The sequence below is a fragment of the Amphiura filiformis genome, chromosome 19 (assembly GCF_039555335.1).
Source record: "Amphiura filiformis chromosome 19, Afil_fr2py, whole genome shotgun sequence".
NCBI classification, from domain to species: domain Eukaryota; kingdom Metazoa; phylum Echinodermata; class Ophiuroidea; order Amphilepidida; family Amphiuridae; genus Amphiura; species Amphiura filiformis.
The window spans coordinates 23,965,701-23,981,885 of NC_092646.1; the positions used below are offsets into that span (position 1 = coordinate 23,965,701).

Here is a 16,185-nt window from a genome sequence, read left to right on the forward strand (position 1 = left end):
TTAATGTGAGGTTAATAGGTATATTTATTAATTCAAAGAGCCAAAATCTTAACTTTATTTTTTGACCGGAAGTAAATTGTACACCACTTATCAGGTCATGCGTCAGGTCAAGGACAAGTTGACAATCAACAATGGTTTTGGAGTTGAGCTGCGATCAACACAAACAAGAAGTGTAGAAGAGATGAAAATTTGTACATGTAAGCTGCATAAATTATGCTGTTTTGATTCTTTTTAAACCATTGAAGTTCGAAGTTTGTTTTATAGAAGTGTCTCGTCTATTTCAGCTCATATTTCATGTAATTTGTAAATAAATGAGTAAGCTTAACTAAACTATAATTAAATTAGGCAATTCTTGGCCAAACTGGAACATGCGCGTTGCGTCCAAGTAGTGTACTATGCGTGTACGCAGTGTAAGGCGCGTGTATACTTTCTTCTGTACCGCGCTATATTCGCGTGTGTTTATCGCGGAGCCACTAGCGTTCACAGTGTTCCAGTTTGGCCAAGAATTACTTCATTTGATTATAGTAGTAGTATAAACCAAAAATGATTCTTCCTTCCTTCCTTCCATATACGTGCTTACCTCAAATGGTTGAGTATCAACGCACGGGCTTTACGTGCACAGTTTACCTATGCACGATCCTGGAACCTAGGATTGATTGCAGATGGTCCCCCTTCTCTTTTCGAATAGTTCTGACACTTAACGTGCACAGGGTTTGACTCTTCCTGTACACGGGACCAACGGCTTTACGTGACTTCCGAATCACGGATGAAGCACATACACTACCTATATCAGCACGTGATAAGCAGTGTATGGGGCGAGAAGAAATTCTGAAATTAAATTTCTGAAATTAAATTTCTGAACTGAATTGAAGGATTTCTGACCATATAGGAACTTTTTGGGAGGGAAGAGAATTTTCACCTAAGGCAATCCCAAGGCTCGAACCCTCGTCGATCGTATCTCCCGGCCAGCAGCGCAACGCCTTAACCACTCGGCCATCTCGCCCTCTTCTTAGTTTAGACAGTCTGAGCTGACACTTTATTTCTTGTGAATGTGAGACTTAATTACTTTACTATTTATAAAATATAATCAAAATACCGTATCTATATTAAAATAAAGCATAGTCCTCACGCAGTGCCATACTGTAATGAAAGACCGAGATAAAAAGACTAGTTCGCGTCTAGACTATACGCATGTACGTCAGGGCAAAGGCGTGCCGTGATTGGTTGCCGACCTGCGCAGTAGGCCTACGGCATTTTCTGTCTAGTTGTCAGAATTTCATTATAACCATGCTAATGCTGTTACTTTCCTATTCATTGTGGATGACACTTTTGACATCCTTCCTTGTCTGTTTACAAACAGAGAACTTTTTTGTACCGTACTATGTAGTAGTAGACCTGTCAAAACTGTTCCAGTTGTCATACACTCAAGTATCAGAAGGATGGTCCACAAAAGAGTGATGCATGCAAAATGAATAGCATTTTAAAAAAGCTGTTTAAAAAAGTGATATCTACCAGAGAAGATGTAAGAAAGAGGAGGTTGATCCAGCTATCCTCAAAATAAAATATATATGTGGAGTAAACATTTGATGAACCACCCTATTAGCCGCTTAAAACAATAGAATACCGGTACCACAATGGGGTTTGAACCCTTAACGTGTGTGATACACAAGTTACAGATGACTACTTTTAGGGATCTAAGGGCAGTGATTGCATTTATGCAGGCCCTGTCATCCAGTCAATATTTCAGATAAAATATGACTGAAGTTCCATGGCCAATTACAATTTTTGCCACTTGTTGTCACTTTCAGCCTCTATTATTTATGATAGAGAAGATTCTCAATTATCAGAATATCTTTAATAGGTTTACAGGAAATGACGGGAAAATACATAAAAAAATAAAACAGAAATGATCAACAATCATCACTTCCAAAAAATCCTAAAAATTTCTTCTTTGGAAATTTATTTTTACCAAAAAGGACAGATTTTTAGGGAAATTTTACAACACTTGATTTCTTTCTTGTATTATCCACTTGTGGTATCCCATCTTAGCAGCAGGTCCTTAACACACACGTTTCATATTTTTCAACAAATTCTGAACGGTCCTTGAGAATAAAGGACTATGAATAGATTCAACAGGATTATCTCAAGTACCGGTATATAATTCTGTTAACCCTCTTCTTTCTTACATCTTCTCTGCATCTACACCTCCTGTGTGGGAGATTAATGTCATGTCTTCTATTTAGATTTCAACTGGAATCGCCCTATGTCAATGTCTTCTTGTGGGGGAGAATGTGCAAATAATTGACCATTGGGATTCCTTTCAATTTTTTTTTTCAACAAGAAGTTTCAAGTAAATGCAAATGACTCACCACTGTTAATGTAGGGACTGTGCAATATTTATTAGCCATGGAGGAGGGTAAAATAGGGGGGGGGGGAGCAAGAATTTTTGGCCAGCCAAGTAGAGGGAAGCAATTTTTGGCATTCATGGGACATCTTTTAATTAAAATGCTCTAAAAAGGCTTTGGGTAACACTACAAAAATGTTTAAATATGCAAATTTTCCTTTTAAAAGGGGAGGGCAAAAAGACCGATTGCACAGCCCCTAAAAACATCTTCCATTTCAAACAATAATTGCCTTCTTCATAAGCAAATTGGAGTGTATATACACACTTTTAATCTTTTATTACGTACGGTATTATTCTTCACAGTGCAATATATAGTAAGCTGTTAGGAGTGGATAAATCAAGATGGCGTTCAAGCTGTCAGCAGGTGCGAAGGAGTTTGTTCCTGGCAAGCCATGGGGAGCTGCCATGAACTCACAGCCACAACAGCAGAAGCCTCAGGGTTATGGTGACGCACCCCGGTAGATGTCTACAATCAGTATGCAGGGCCACCGGTAAGACACTTATTACACTAGTTACAGATTAGGCTAATGGGCTATTCCATTTAAAATATACCCCTGTGGAAGATTTAGCTAAAGTCTTCCACAGAGGGAGTATATGTTTTGAATAGAATAGACAATTGGGTAACTTCCATTCGAAATACCCACTCCAGTTGTGGAAGATATAGGTAAAGCCATGATACAGAGGGAGTATGAGTTTCAAAATGATTAACTCTGACCAATTACATTTGAAAAACATACACCCCCTGTGGAAGGTATTTTCAAAATTTTCCACAGGGTTAGTGTGGATTTCAACTGGAATAGCCCAATGTCACCTGCCCACATCTTTTTTTTATATTTTGGGCAAAACTTTCATCAAGTAAAATTCAATTTTCTGAAAATTGAAATGGAATTAACAAAAATTAAAATAGAGGATGTACGGTAGTCAGTAATGAAAATTGAAGGATCACTATATCATCTTCCTGGTAATTACAAAAATGGCAAATTTCTTTTTATTTTAATAAAAACAAACTCGATATTACTCATCTGTTGCAGAATGTCAGTTAAGACATTTAAAAATGAAATCAACTTTGACTCCCCATATCTTGAAATGGCTGAGTGCGACTTATGGCGGGTTTCGTCAGAGCAGGTCACATATGTTAAATGCACGCATCATTGATGCATTAAATGTTCAAGAAAATAAACGTAATAACACATCCCTACTAACTGCCCTGAAAATGATCAAGTGACCCCGAAAATTCTGAGGTTTGGATGGAGGAGTGTCTAATAACACTGATATTGTACACTTTGTGTTTTCAGCAGAGTCGTAGCAGAAACGCTGCAGAAGGCGATCACATTCAGATTGTACAGGACACTATTTACCAGATGTCACTGAGTCCTGGTAACTATGATGAGTTTATGAGAGATCTTGTGGACATGTTGAATACAAGTCTTACAGACCCAAGGCAACTAGAAGATGTAGCTGACATTGTGTTTGATCAGGTATGGCTTTAAGGGTAGACTAGGTATTGTTGGTCAAAGCAGTCACAAAATCAATTTTCATTATCTAAATCAATATCTTCTTGAAAAATAACACTTTGATGTTTTGCAAAAGTTAATTCTACAAATCATATACTTTGAAAACTTGTTTGATTTATTGTTGTTAATGAGTTATGTACATTTTACAAAAGTGTTATTGTTTCAGCCCTCTTTACAACATAACTTAAGAACCACAGGACCTACAAAAGTATATCTGTGATATTTGAATTCTTCTACATACCCGCTATGAAGTGGTCAATGCAATTTTTGCCAAAGCTCATTACCATTCGCAAGATGCTGTGAACTACCAAATCGCAACAATTTAAAATAATTGCTAACCGTAATGTTACAAAATGTTAAATTGTGAATTAACAACTGTAGAATAGTACTGTAGAAATGTACCAACATTGCTGCTTGGTTGTACATTGTACATAGACTAAATCCTTCTAAATCCCCGAGTGGTGTCAAATGAAAGAGAGAAAAAGTAAAGAATATAATAAAAATATTTTCTTCACCAGAAGTGACACTCCTCATAAGTCCGGATCAATAATACTCGTTTAAATTAAATACTCCTTTTTTATTTTGGGTTTTTTCTACATTAAATAACCTGTAAATAAAAGTGTGATCCCCAGGTGGTGTCACATGAAAGAGAAAAAGTCTGAAACGTGTGACAGTGGTATACCACAATATACTGCTGAAGCCCTATGGCACAGCTATTGTGCAGTAACCGCTCCTGTTCATTTCTTTCATTTCAGTCGGTATTAGAGCCTAACTTTACCTACACCGGCGCTAGAATGTGTGAATATCTCCATAAACACTTGATGCTGAAGGAAACATTTGCAGATTTTAGGAAACAAATCAATAAAAGGTATAGTTTACAATAACCTTGTAAGTAATAGTATTAGGCATGGGAACGTTAAACGCATGTACCGTTAAACACACGCATGATCCGTTAAACGTTTAGCAATTGTGGTAAACAGGTAACACACAAGTCATTTTCAACCTTCAATTTTCCATTTTTCAATGCTAATCAACAGTTGACAGTATAAACAAAATCTGAAGACAACCTTAATAATTTACAAAGTATTCATTATTTAACACTAAAACGTTGAAATAATGCATAGTTTCTGACATGTTTGGGCAGTTGACTTCGCAAATTTTACCTTTTGTACGGCGCCATTGGTACTAACATATTCTGTTAGAGTGACCGCTTATGGGTTCGAATTTCAACCAGCCTAATCATGAAGCTCCCGTGGCCAAGTGGTTAAGGCGTAGGTCTCGTAAACCTGAGGTCCTGGGTTCGATTCCCAGGCGGGATCACTTTTTCTACTTGTCTCCTTTATTATTTGCGACGGCGAACCTGATGAAAAAATAATGTTTATTTATATTCTGTTAGAATTTCCGGTTTTGTGAGGTGCACCGCACCTATCGTATATTCATGAAATCTTGCCGCCAGACGGGGCTGATTCAATACATATTAATACATTAAACGCACACATCACTGATGTGTTAAACGTGTAGGAAAATAAATGAAATAACCCATACTAAATAGTATACACATACCGTATTTCATCAAATAAACGCCCGAGCGTTACATTTTCCCAAGGGGGCGTTTATTTAAGGGCAATTTTAGAACGATAAAAAACACTAAAATGATGAAATATGAACTAGAAACACTGACTTCTGGCTCACTTCCGGGTTTCCAATCCAGATTTTCGCCAATTATTGACGCTATTATCTACCATGTGGGCAACTTGGTAAGCTTACTACGTAAGATAGCATGGAAATATCGGCATTTTGAAACATCTTGGTTGAAAAAAGTGGTGGGGCGTTTATTTGAGGGGGGGGGGCGACTATTTGACTAAATACGGTAGGCCTATACCGTAAAGATTCACCTAATGGCTCATATGAGCTCCCTTGAAATAACTGGAATGTTAGGCACAAACTAAAAGTGCCCTTCTGTAATATTCACACCAACAAATAAGGGTATAGACCCTTAATTCTTGTTGACATTGTCAGAGGAGGGCCATGTGCACCATTAGTTCAGATGAATCTTTATGGTATGCGACATGATCTGATCCACTCATACCAAAGTTGTACATTTTGAAAATTGAGTTCTTACCATCTTGAACTTGCGCTTCATTGAATAGGCCATGTAGAATCATGTGACCCTGGCGTTAACAGATTCTTTTCATGTCATAAACACCAGGTGCATGTTGACAAGTACAAAGGGATATTACTGTAAAGGTTAGACATGACCAATGGGCGTATTAAATGTCTACCAAAAATGTATAAATGTGTGATGTATTTCAGATCTCTGATCTTCTAAATTCCTGATTTTTTCCTTCTTCCCTCACCCTGTGTATAATGTGATGGTTGGTGTATTTTTATTGCAGAGCTAAAGATATATGTGTAAATAGGAACATCATGGTAAAACATCCTGAAGATGTGCACAGGTTACGAGGAGCTACCCGATTCCTGACTGAATTATTCCTCAATTCAGAGGTAAGCAGGTATATAATTGCTATGCGCAGGTCTTTGCTGATGGTTTCATACTTTCTGCCACTTGCTGTTGAGCGGTGTGACGCTTGCACTTTTCTGCAAATGGAGCGGCGGGCTGCTGAGTGGCAGCATCATGACTGCTGCTCAGCACAGCTCCAGCTCATTGGCCAAAAATAGTATCATTTTCTCATATGTCAGTGCACTGCTCCTGAGTTGACTTGAATTCAACTCCTAGCAATATGCCACTTTGGGAAAAGTGGTGGAGAGATAGATATCGGCTTGCTGCTGGTCACCGCTAGTATTTCTGGTGCGACTACGTAGTGAAGCAAAATGTTGTCAGAGCAGCAAAGCGGCAAGAAGTGTGAAACCAGCATTATTAGTATAATCACTATACAGAGGATAGTGCCCCAAACATGGATTACATTTTCAGATGTTAGTTAGGGTGATTCAAAATGCTCTTCTTTTTTTTTACACAGCTCAATTTTGCCTAATTGCAGCAAAAATGTGCAAAATTCCTACAAATTTGGTAAATTGCCAATTTGCCTAACCCTGGATTAAAAAAAACCAGTTGAAAACTGAGCACATTAAAATCAGAGTTATTGTGCAGGTTATCACACGACTTAGTTAATACATTTTGTGTTTACCTTTACAGGTTATGGTAGAGGGTCAAATAAAAAGAATAGACGTTTATCGGATCGCACAAAAACAAATGATGGAGACTTTGTCAAGTAATCCTACAACGGAAAACTTTAAGTGTTTAGGACAAATATTTAAGGTAAGTAATTAATTATTTGTCCTAAGGAAAAAGACCGTATAGTATCATGAATCGTGTGTCAGCCCATCAGTCATTTTGTCTATTTGTCAGTCAGTATTAAAAGCATTTGGTTAAAATTTGGTCTTGTGACATATTTACACTTGTTTTATGGGAACCTTCATGTATTGTTAGTTGTTGTTGTTGTTCAAGGTAAAATTCATTAGCTGTCAACTTATAAAATAGCTGAAAATGAAAGAAAAGTATCTCACATGGATATTTACTATGCATGGTCTTCACTACCCATATCTTCAGATGACCTATTTGGAACTGCTGTCCATATTAGTTATTTATATTTAACAGATTCCTGCAAAAATTAACAGTTTTTGAGAAAATCTCAAAATTTGATTTTACTTTACTAACTCAAGGAAGGTATACGGCCTATAGTAGTGCAGCCCATATCTCTCAGTTGCATGTGCACACAAGCAGATTTGCCAAATGTCCCATTCCCCAACACATTAATCTGCTGAATAAGCAGTAGTGGCCACTGGTTTGTGAGTTGGTGGCTACCCTTGGTGTCATTTTGCATCTCTCTGCTGTCTTCCATGTCATGTTCATGTTACCTTTTTCAGATTTTTGCCAATATATATTTTGTTTCTTTCATAATATTTGTTGTGTGTCTTGTATAATGCAATTCGGCTGTTTGGCTGTAATGTTGTACAGGTTGATAAAATCATAATTATCATAAACTGGGAGAGATCTGGTTCTATCTTAGTTTGACTAAAATGTTGTATTGTTTATTTGTTCAGCTTGCAGGCAAGTTAATTGAAGACTTTGATAGGGAGAAGGAGAAGACCAAATATGCTTCAGCAGTCACACAAGTCTTTAACAATGCAAAAAATGTGGTCATTGATGCATCCATAGACAGGTAAGGCTAGCTCGAGATACTCTAGCTAAAATACAGGTTTACATTTACTATCTTACATTATTTTGCTGTATTTCAGCTAGAGCTCCAAACGACAAGCTTCCGGGTTTTTTTGGAGAACAATACTGTTACGTAAGATGAGGAAGAAACCCGCCTCGGAGCCCGCCCTACTCATTATTTCATTGTACTTATTGCAATTTGCCTCGACACATTACGTAATCAACACAAAGCTTTCGTGAGGATTAGTGAGTGGATAAGAAATTGACAGTGGAGGATACTGAAGGACACGCCCGATTGTTAGTTGTCAATCATGAATTGCCGCAACGTATTAATATTTTACTGCATGGCATTCCGCAAACACCAAGACAAATTATGCCGTATTTTTCCCAAGATCATCTCATATGAAGTAAGCTGAATGCGATCTGTACTTTTGTAACATTCCGATCGCTTTTGATCACCTATTATCGGCGAATTTGCTTGAAAACACGTGAGTTCATGTTGTGTAAACATAATTAGCATAGACACAAATGAAATTACGATGCAATACAATGCAATTTGAATGCGCAGCAGATCTATAGAAATAACGTTGCCCGGTTTTATGCAGAATTAGACCCTGTCTGGGTAAGGCTGCTAATGTCTAATCTAGACCTGCTATAAATTATGTGAATTTCAGGGTCGGTCTTGTAACTCGAAATAAATATTACAAGTCTGACTTTATTTCTGAAATAATTTCCTTATTTTGAATAGCGCTCTCAAAAACTTTGATCCAGTTGTCATTCTCAAAAATATTCATTTATCAACTTGCATACTTTTGCTACTTAGCGAAACTTTTTTGGTATCCTAAGCTTAAACTTCAAAGGATAAAAATACAATTAGTTCCATTTTTATTCTGTACTGATCAATGATCATCAAATTATTGTTGTCTATAACCTACACAGGGATGTACGTCAGATGTGGTTACAATTGATAGAAAGACGAGCTTGTGATTGGGGTCGAGCCAAAAATTCACCACTAGTAGCGCCACCTGCAAGTGTTCCAGCAACCATACAGAGTGGACCCCCTGCAGTTGCCGCAGCAGCAGCGGCAGATGTACCTTTTACTGTAAGTTTATATGTTGCTCTGTGCAGAGATACGCTTGGGTCCTGATGGGACCAGTCTTAAGTAAAATGATCAAGCCCATGCGAGGCCAAAAAAACCATAAGCATGCTGGTCTATATCAGGCTGTTGCAACTCAAAAAGGTGCAATGCAAAAAGGTGGCGACACTGTCGGCTTCCCCCGTGTATTATCCGCCAGCGCCATTGATAAGTCACGGCCGCTGCCATTAATATTGAATATTGCTACAATTCATTTGTTTATGTTTCTTATATTCTTTCTTTTATAACTATGACCATTTATACATGTACTTTAAATATTAACTGTCATGACTCTATCCGTTTGTTTGGTAAATTTTCATGAAATATTGATAAATTGAAGAATTAGTAATTAAACCCTGGGTGACACCATTTTAGAAAAGTGAAGAAAAATGCTGCTGCCACCACGACAGTACTAAAAGCTACCTAAAAAAATATGCGTAGTGCTGTGGAGACTTACGTTAACATGGCGTCACGAATATGATAATTAAAGAAAAATGCTGCTGCCACCTATGTCCACATGTTCCAAGTGTTGACGTCGCTGACCTCACATCGACGAACGGAGTTGCAAGTCCATCGCACTTCGTGCTCTATTCTTCGTCCATGTCTATATAGTAAGGGGGGAAAAGCGCAGTGATTTATAGTGCGTAATGAACAGGCACAATGCCTAGATGTGGATCCAAAGCCTCAGCACACTTGAAAGGAAAGAGAGATAATTGATCGTTCCCAACAAATTATGTGATGAACAGTTTATCTTCATCCTTTGGGTCTGGAGAGAGGAATAGCCCTAACCGAAGTGAGTCTCACTAAAGCTCGCTATTAAAACCACTGAGTGTGCATGCATTCCATGTGATGCGATGACGCAATCAGCCTAGGTCATATATACCCAGGGAAACGCTGGCCGGGCATGTCACTGAGCACAATATGAAAAAAATCTGATTACCACTTTTAAATACTTTTTGAAATTGTACTTATTGATACTCTTTGTTTCAGAATGAGCCAGTTTTCTTCAGCCCTGATGGCAAGATTATATCAGCAGCAGAAGCAGGTTTGTAGCTTTGGTTGTAACTCCTGTAACTATAATGTTTTGGATTAAAAAATTATTGTCTTGTTTTACCAAATGAATCATAGCTAAATCCTAATCCTTTTTGTTAGTTCTAACTGGCAATAAAAGATTGAATTTTAATATGTGGCCAATTTTTGGAAATAGGGCCAAAATATTATAATAAGGTGCGATATCACCCATGCTTATAAAAGTGATCATTTTCCCTGTTTCTCTCTGTTCAGGTTTTTCAAATGTTGATGATTTTGAAAGAGAGTATGAAGCTTATGGACCTGGAGATGCATTTGATCAGTATGATGATGATGCAGACGACTATAAGCAGATAGAAGAGGCAATAGCTGCCGCCACGTAAGTCATCACTGTTGCTATTGTTAAACCACTTAATTTCGCTAGGGACTTAATTTCGCTAGAAGCCTCAAATTGCTAAATTAAATGCCTGCAAATTTGACCATTTTAAATTGAATTGTAAACATGAATTGCTGGATTAGCGACATTTTAATTTCGCTAATTAAAAATTTAATTTTAAAATACTCCACAAAAAGTGGTGGTCATTGGCAATTAGTGAAATTAAGTATTAGCGAAATTAAATAGCTTTGAAGTATTTTGTTATAGATCTAGGGGTTAGTACTAGAAGGCCATTTCCACAATAGCTGCCCTGTAGACTTGTGGCAATACCTGCATTCTTGTATTGTACATATCTCAAAATATGACACCTGGCAGCTATTGCAGATAGGGGGTCTCCTTAGACTATAAGACTATAAGTCTAAGGAGACCCCCCATCTGCAATATGAACAGTATGAAACCAGCATTAAGATATCTCAAGGGTTTAAAAACCCTGGAGATATCTTAATGCTGGTTTCATACTGTCATGCTGCTTGCCGCTTTGACAAAGATTTTATGTCATACGCAATCAGCCTATAGACAAAATATCTAATTGTCGATCATGAGAGGAGGTATCTTCTGCATACTGTTGCGTATGCATGCACTTTTTGTGTAATAACACGATCGCGTGACCTACATGACCAAACTTCGACCCTGCCTAGCGACTACCGTATTCGAAGACCATGATTGGTCAATTCTCAAAAGATGTGCTTGCTCCGTAATCATGTGGTCTTTGCGTAGTATGTTTGACACAAATATCCGTGCGTACCCATGTTGGCGCTCATGATCAAGAATTGGATGTTTTGCCAATAGCAAATCAAGTAGTGAGCAGCGGCAATAGCCATCAATCCACTGCTTTACCCAAAGCGGCAAATCACTAGGCACTGAATTCAAGTCAGTTGGGAGTGTTGTCACTCTATATATGTGAACAGGACACAATTTTTGGCCAATGAGCACAGAGCGGAAACATTGGCTTTCAGAATCAGCTGTATTCTGCTAGGTGACTGCAGCTTGCAGAAAAGTGCAAGTGGCACAATGAAGTGTCATACTGCTCAGCGGTGTACCGTATGAAACCAGCATTAATAACAGATGCCGAGTTGATATAAACACTTTTATTGGTCTGTGAATAGCCATCTTGAAAATTATAGGAGATGTTAAGGGCTGGGGTATGAACGTTTGGACAGTATTTATCTTGGGACATTAGAGCACATCAGACATATCGAATTGCATTCTGAATATGAAGAATGTCATTCTGATATCAAATAATTTTGATTTTTTGAAATTAGCAATTGAATACACATTTTATGGCAAATCATTAAAATTGATATTTTTGATATTTAACAGTACTTGAAGTAAACTTTATAAATCTGATGATTTATACTTAAAGTGTATGTAGGTGGGATGAAAAGCCGACGATCAATTGAAAATTTTGACCTTTAAGTATTGAAGATATGGATTTTTTTCCCAAAACACCAAAAAAATTAGGTCTTTTGGGAAAAAATCCATATCTTCAATATAAGGTCAAAATTTTCAATTGACCGTCGGCTTTTCCTCCCTGCTACATACACTTTAAAATATATCATTAGATTTATATAATTTACTAGAGGACTGTTATATATCAAAAATTTGAAAAAAATATCAAATTTTTATAATTTGTCATAAAATTTGTATTATATTGTGATTTAAAAATTCGATAGGTCTGAGGTGCTCTCATGTCCCACAAAAAATACTGTCGAAACGCAATAAACGCTCATTTTGGATCCCTTAATTAGATTTGATGTATTTCGCTTTCTACTGCTCTCCTTATATCTAATATAGGAAAGTGATTTTTAGCTCTCCTTAGTTGACCATTATCTCCTTACACTCTATTGGAAATGCTCTAAACAGCTCTCCTTGAAGGCTCTAGAAGAGCTATTTAATGCTCTACTGCCAATTCCAAAAGACAGTCCCTGATTTTCAAGACAGTGTAAAATACTCAGAACTTTGCTTCTGACGTAACATGTTACTCAAAGTAGAAAACATGTTTTGATTGGCTGTCATGCGGATTGACCTTATACACAGGGCCGTGACACTTGTATTCAATCCCTGTACAAAAAGTGAAGTCACTTTACGGCAGTTTGATTGACATATCGGCAGTTTGAGTGACGGTTGCTAAGGAGTTTGGTACCAAACTCGGTACCAAAGTAGTTGATTGACAGTTTTGGTAGTTTGGTACCCTAAATTATGTTGATTGACAGTTTTTGGGGAGTTTGGTACCCTAAATTTGTCCAAGATGGAGCACATCGACTGCCAATTATTCGGACCCTTTCCAGCAAAAAAATACAGCTTATTTAGCCAGTCTCGTCATGGGGTCCTCGGTTATAATATTTTCCTAGTATATTGAGCTAACTCCTCAGCTATTTGGTTTTTCACGATATGATAGTAATGGAAAGATTCGACCAAATGTTCGCCGTTTTTCGCCATTTAATTTGTTTTGAAACGATGACGTAAACATTGCATCATCTCTTCCACAGGTAATACACTCCTACACGTACATGCGTACATGATACTATGCCATCACATTATGCATTATCGCGCATAGGCCGAATGACTGACTTCATTTGCGCAAACGAGTGGCTTATCCTATAGTATATTAGTACTCGAGAATCCTTGTTATACATTATTATTGGATCTGGGTCACCATACGTGTGGTAGAAACTTGTCAGGCCCCTCAGAGAGTTTACCTCTGCCCGCAATTATAAGTGGGTATTGAGTAATCCCCCATTTCTCCATGTTGTTCTCTGCAGACTGGGACCTGGTGGTGATTACAGTAGTATGCAACCCTACGACGACTGGGACCCGGAAGTAGAAGCCGCATTCGAACAGTTCCAGCAAGAGAGCGGTTACCATGGTGATTATAGATGATAGTAACGGCATAATTAATCTGTTATTAATTAATTAATTATAGTGGCCCTTTAAAAAGGGAGTGTAATAGCATGACACTTTTATGGCATCAAGGTTTTATTTTGCACTGTGTACAGTACTTTTGACACACTGTGTACAGTACTCTTGATACAAAAAAGCATGACGGTTTCGCATAAACAATAGCACCTTACTTATGACAGGAAATTTTTCGCAGGCATGTTTGCGCTCTTGCTGAAACAGGTAACCAGGAATTAAAACCCACAAATATTTACAAGTCATAGGCTTCAAGATATAGTCGTTTCAAACTGCGAATAAAACAACTGTTCAGAAAACTAAACAGTTATACAGTACTTATCAGCTATTCTATCGATTGTTGCGAAGTTTTCATGTGGAATTGGTCATTTTCAGCTAAACTCAGCATATTATGTAGTATGTGAACTACCGTCATATTTTGTATGATTCTAGAGTTTGGGTATTACCTTCACGTAAGTCTACAGTAGAAATTTCAATTGAATGAAGACAGCCTGACGATTTTTTTGGGTACATTGCGCGATGTACGCCAGCGTGTGCATGCGACTGCGCATTTGTAACGCTGTAGTGAACCCACCCATGCCAACTCACTCATGATTGATATAAAATTGGATGGTTTGAACCCAATACACAAATTTATTGAATCGAGCTGTGAGTTTTAAAATATTGGGAGACGAAGTCGAGTCCAATATTTTTAAACTCATAGCGAGACCAATAAATTTTGTATTGGGTGAAAAAACCATCCAATTTTACTTTTGGTAAAAAAACATGACTTTTGGCAAAAATGTGATTTTTGGTCAAAAATGAGCAAGTCAAAAATGAGTTTTGGTCAAAAAATTGTAGAAAACAAAATTTTTTGGGAAAAAGTGAGCCTATCCAACACAGTCCAAGTTTTGAGTCCAAGTGTTGATTATATTGGACTCTTCAACTCTGTACAAAGTATAGGAAGGAAGATTCTGAGAACATAATAATGGTTAGTATTGTATCCAAGGTTATGCGTTCGCGTTGTAGTGTGAAATACGCGATATTCGATCGCGGCTGTGTTCATTCAATTGAAATTCCTACTGTAGTATCTCTCAATGAAATCTTAACAATAGGATAATTTGGTGTAGGCTCACATGAAGGATATATACCAGAGTTGGAAACTACAAGTTTGCATGATGTTTTTTTCATCAAAGTTTGCAGCCTTAATTTTGGTACCTTTTGGGGGGAAAAACAACTTTGTAAAGTATACAATATACACCCTTTGCCATGTCAGTGTCATCCTCTTACGCGCAATTTAGAGTCAGTTCAATTTTAGATTTTAATATATCTTGCCAATGTCTTGGCATACTACTTGTAGAGATATTGAGTGTCTTTTGTATATGCTTGAGTGTGATTGAATGATGCCAGTGGTATCAAAACAGTAAGGGCTGGTTTCTCGAAGCATGGCTAGTAGTCAGGATTCCTTAGCCATCGGGTTTAAATCCAATAGAGGTTATCCATGTTCTATAAGCTGCATTTCCTATCAACGACTGCTATACCTTGTTTAGGATATCCTAAAGAAGTACCTGCATGTGCAACCATGACTGTTTCAAAATAGCCCTCCAAAGTCATGCAGGTAACTCTGAGGTCGTGCATTGAATTAGTTTGAATGAGGAATACTACGTGAACCAGTGCCTTTTGTTAGAAGTCACACATGAGTGAAGTGGATAACCTCTATTAGTCCTATATACCAGTGCTTACAATTTCACATCGTACATCACCTAGAAAGATAAATCAATGAAATGGACTCCACATTGGTAGGGCTAGCCTGCTGGCTTAGGAAGCCCGACAACTAGCCATGCTTCGAGAAAGCTGCCCTTAAAGTCTTGTAAAGATAATTAGCAGGGACTGTATCGTAACTATTTTCATCACTATCCATTTAGGCAAGTAATTGTGGAAAGTTCAACATTTGGATTGTACTGTACAGTGTAAAAATACTGGTCTATACATTTTGCAAGATTGCTAGGTAGGCCTACTCTTAAAATGAGCATATATGATTGTTATTTAAAATCCACAGCCCTGTGTTGGAGATTAAGTTCATATCTTCCACACGGGTGTATGGACTTCAACTGGAAAACCCCATTTTGGAGCAGACGACACTGAATGGGTGGCTCCATTTGAAATTCACACTCCCTGTGTGGAAGATTAAGGTCATATCTTCCATTGGAGGTGTATGGATCTCAACTGGAATAGCCCACAGGTGCATTACAGTGGCGTAGCTGGGATTTTTTCCGGGGGGGGGGGCAAGCCTGTATGGGGCTGGGGCCCAAATCCACCAAACAAAAAATCTTTTCCCCTTTTTTCCCATCTCTCTCACTCCTTTATTATTTTGCCCTGCGCTAGGGGGGGCGGAAGCCCAAATAGGCATTGCAAGGGGGACAATTGCCCCCGGCAGCTATGCCACTGGTGCATTATAAAGAGTTCAGAAGAAAAGTCCAATGTATCCAAAGTTTGCCGAGTGTACTTTTTAAAATGCTTTTTGTTATTTTACGTAATGAGAAACTTTCTTGCAATTTGTGGATCGGATACAAAGAACCTTGTCTTCTGAGTTTAGTA

General features: G+C 37.8%; 1 protein-coding gene and 1 non-coding gene across 3 annotated transcripts; both read left to right on the plus strand.

Annotated features, from left to right (window-relative positions):
- Positions 1–92: 92 nt before the first annotated feature.
- Positions 93–15,071, plus strand: LOC140141085 (polyadenylate-binding protein-interacting protein 1-like). 2 transcript variants are annotated; one of them, XM_072162860.1, is made up of 11 exons: positions 93–197; positions 2,708–2,895; positions 3,700–3,882; positions 4,674–4,786; positions 6,315–6,423; positions 7,073–7,195; positions 7,981–8,099; positions 9,035–9,197; positions 10,221–10,275; positions 10,515–10,638; positions 13,458–15,071. In XM_072162860.1, exons 3-11 carry the CDS (start codon positions 3,766–3,768, stop codon positions 13,573–13,575), a joined length of 1,041 nt encoding a protein of 346 aa, XP_072018961.1. In that variant the 5' UTR covers positions 93–197; positions 2,708–2,895; positions 3,700–3,765; the 3' UTR covers positions 13,576–15,071. The 2 variants fall into 2 exon arrangements, with proteins under 2 accessions (XP_072018961.1, XP_072018963.1); XM_072162862.1 differs by having other exon boundaries at positions 3,703–3,882.
- On the plus strand, positions 5,165–5,238 carry Trnat-cgu (transfer RNA threonine (anticodon CGU)). The gene has a single exon. It is a non-coding gene; the product is annotated as a tRNA-Thr (tRNA).
- Positions 15,072–16,185: the final 1,114 nt, after the last annotated feature.

Excerpts from the sequence above, each read along its gene's own strand:
- LOC140141085 (XM_072162860.1), top strand. The coding sequence starts at position 3,766 with ATGTCACTGAGTCCTGGTAACTATGATGAGTTTATGAGAGATCTTGTG. Across the intron at positions 4,787-6,314 it reads AGGAAACAAATCAATAAAAG|AGCTAAAGATATATGTGTAA; the intron begins GTATAGTTTACA and ends TTTTTATTGCAG. Across the intron at positions 9,198-10,220 it reads CGGCAGATGTACCTTTTACT|AATGAGCCAGTTTTCTTCAG; the intron begins GTAAGTTTATAT and ends TCTTTGTTTCAG.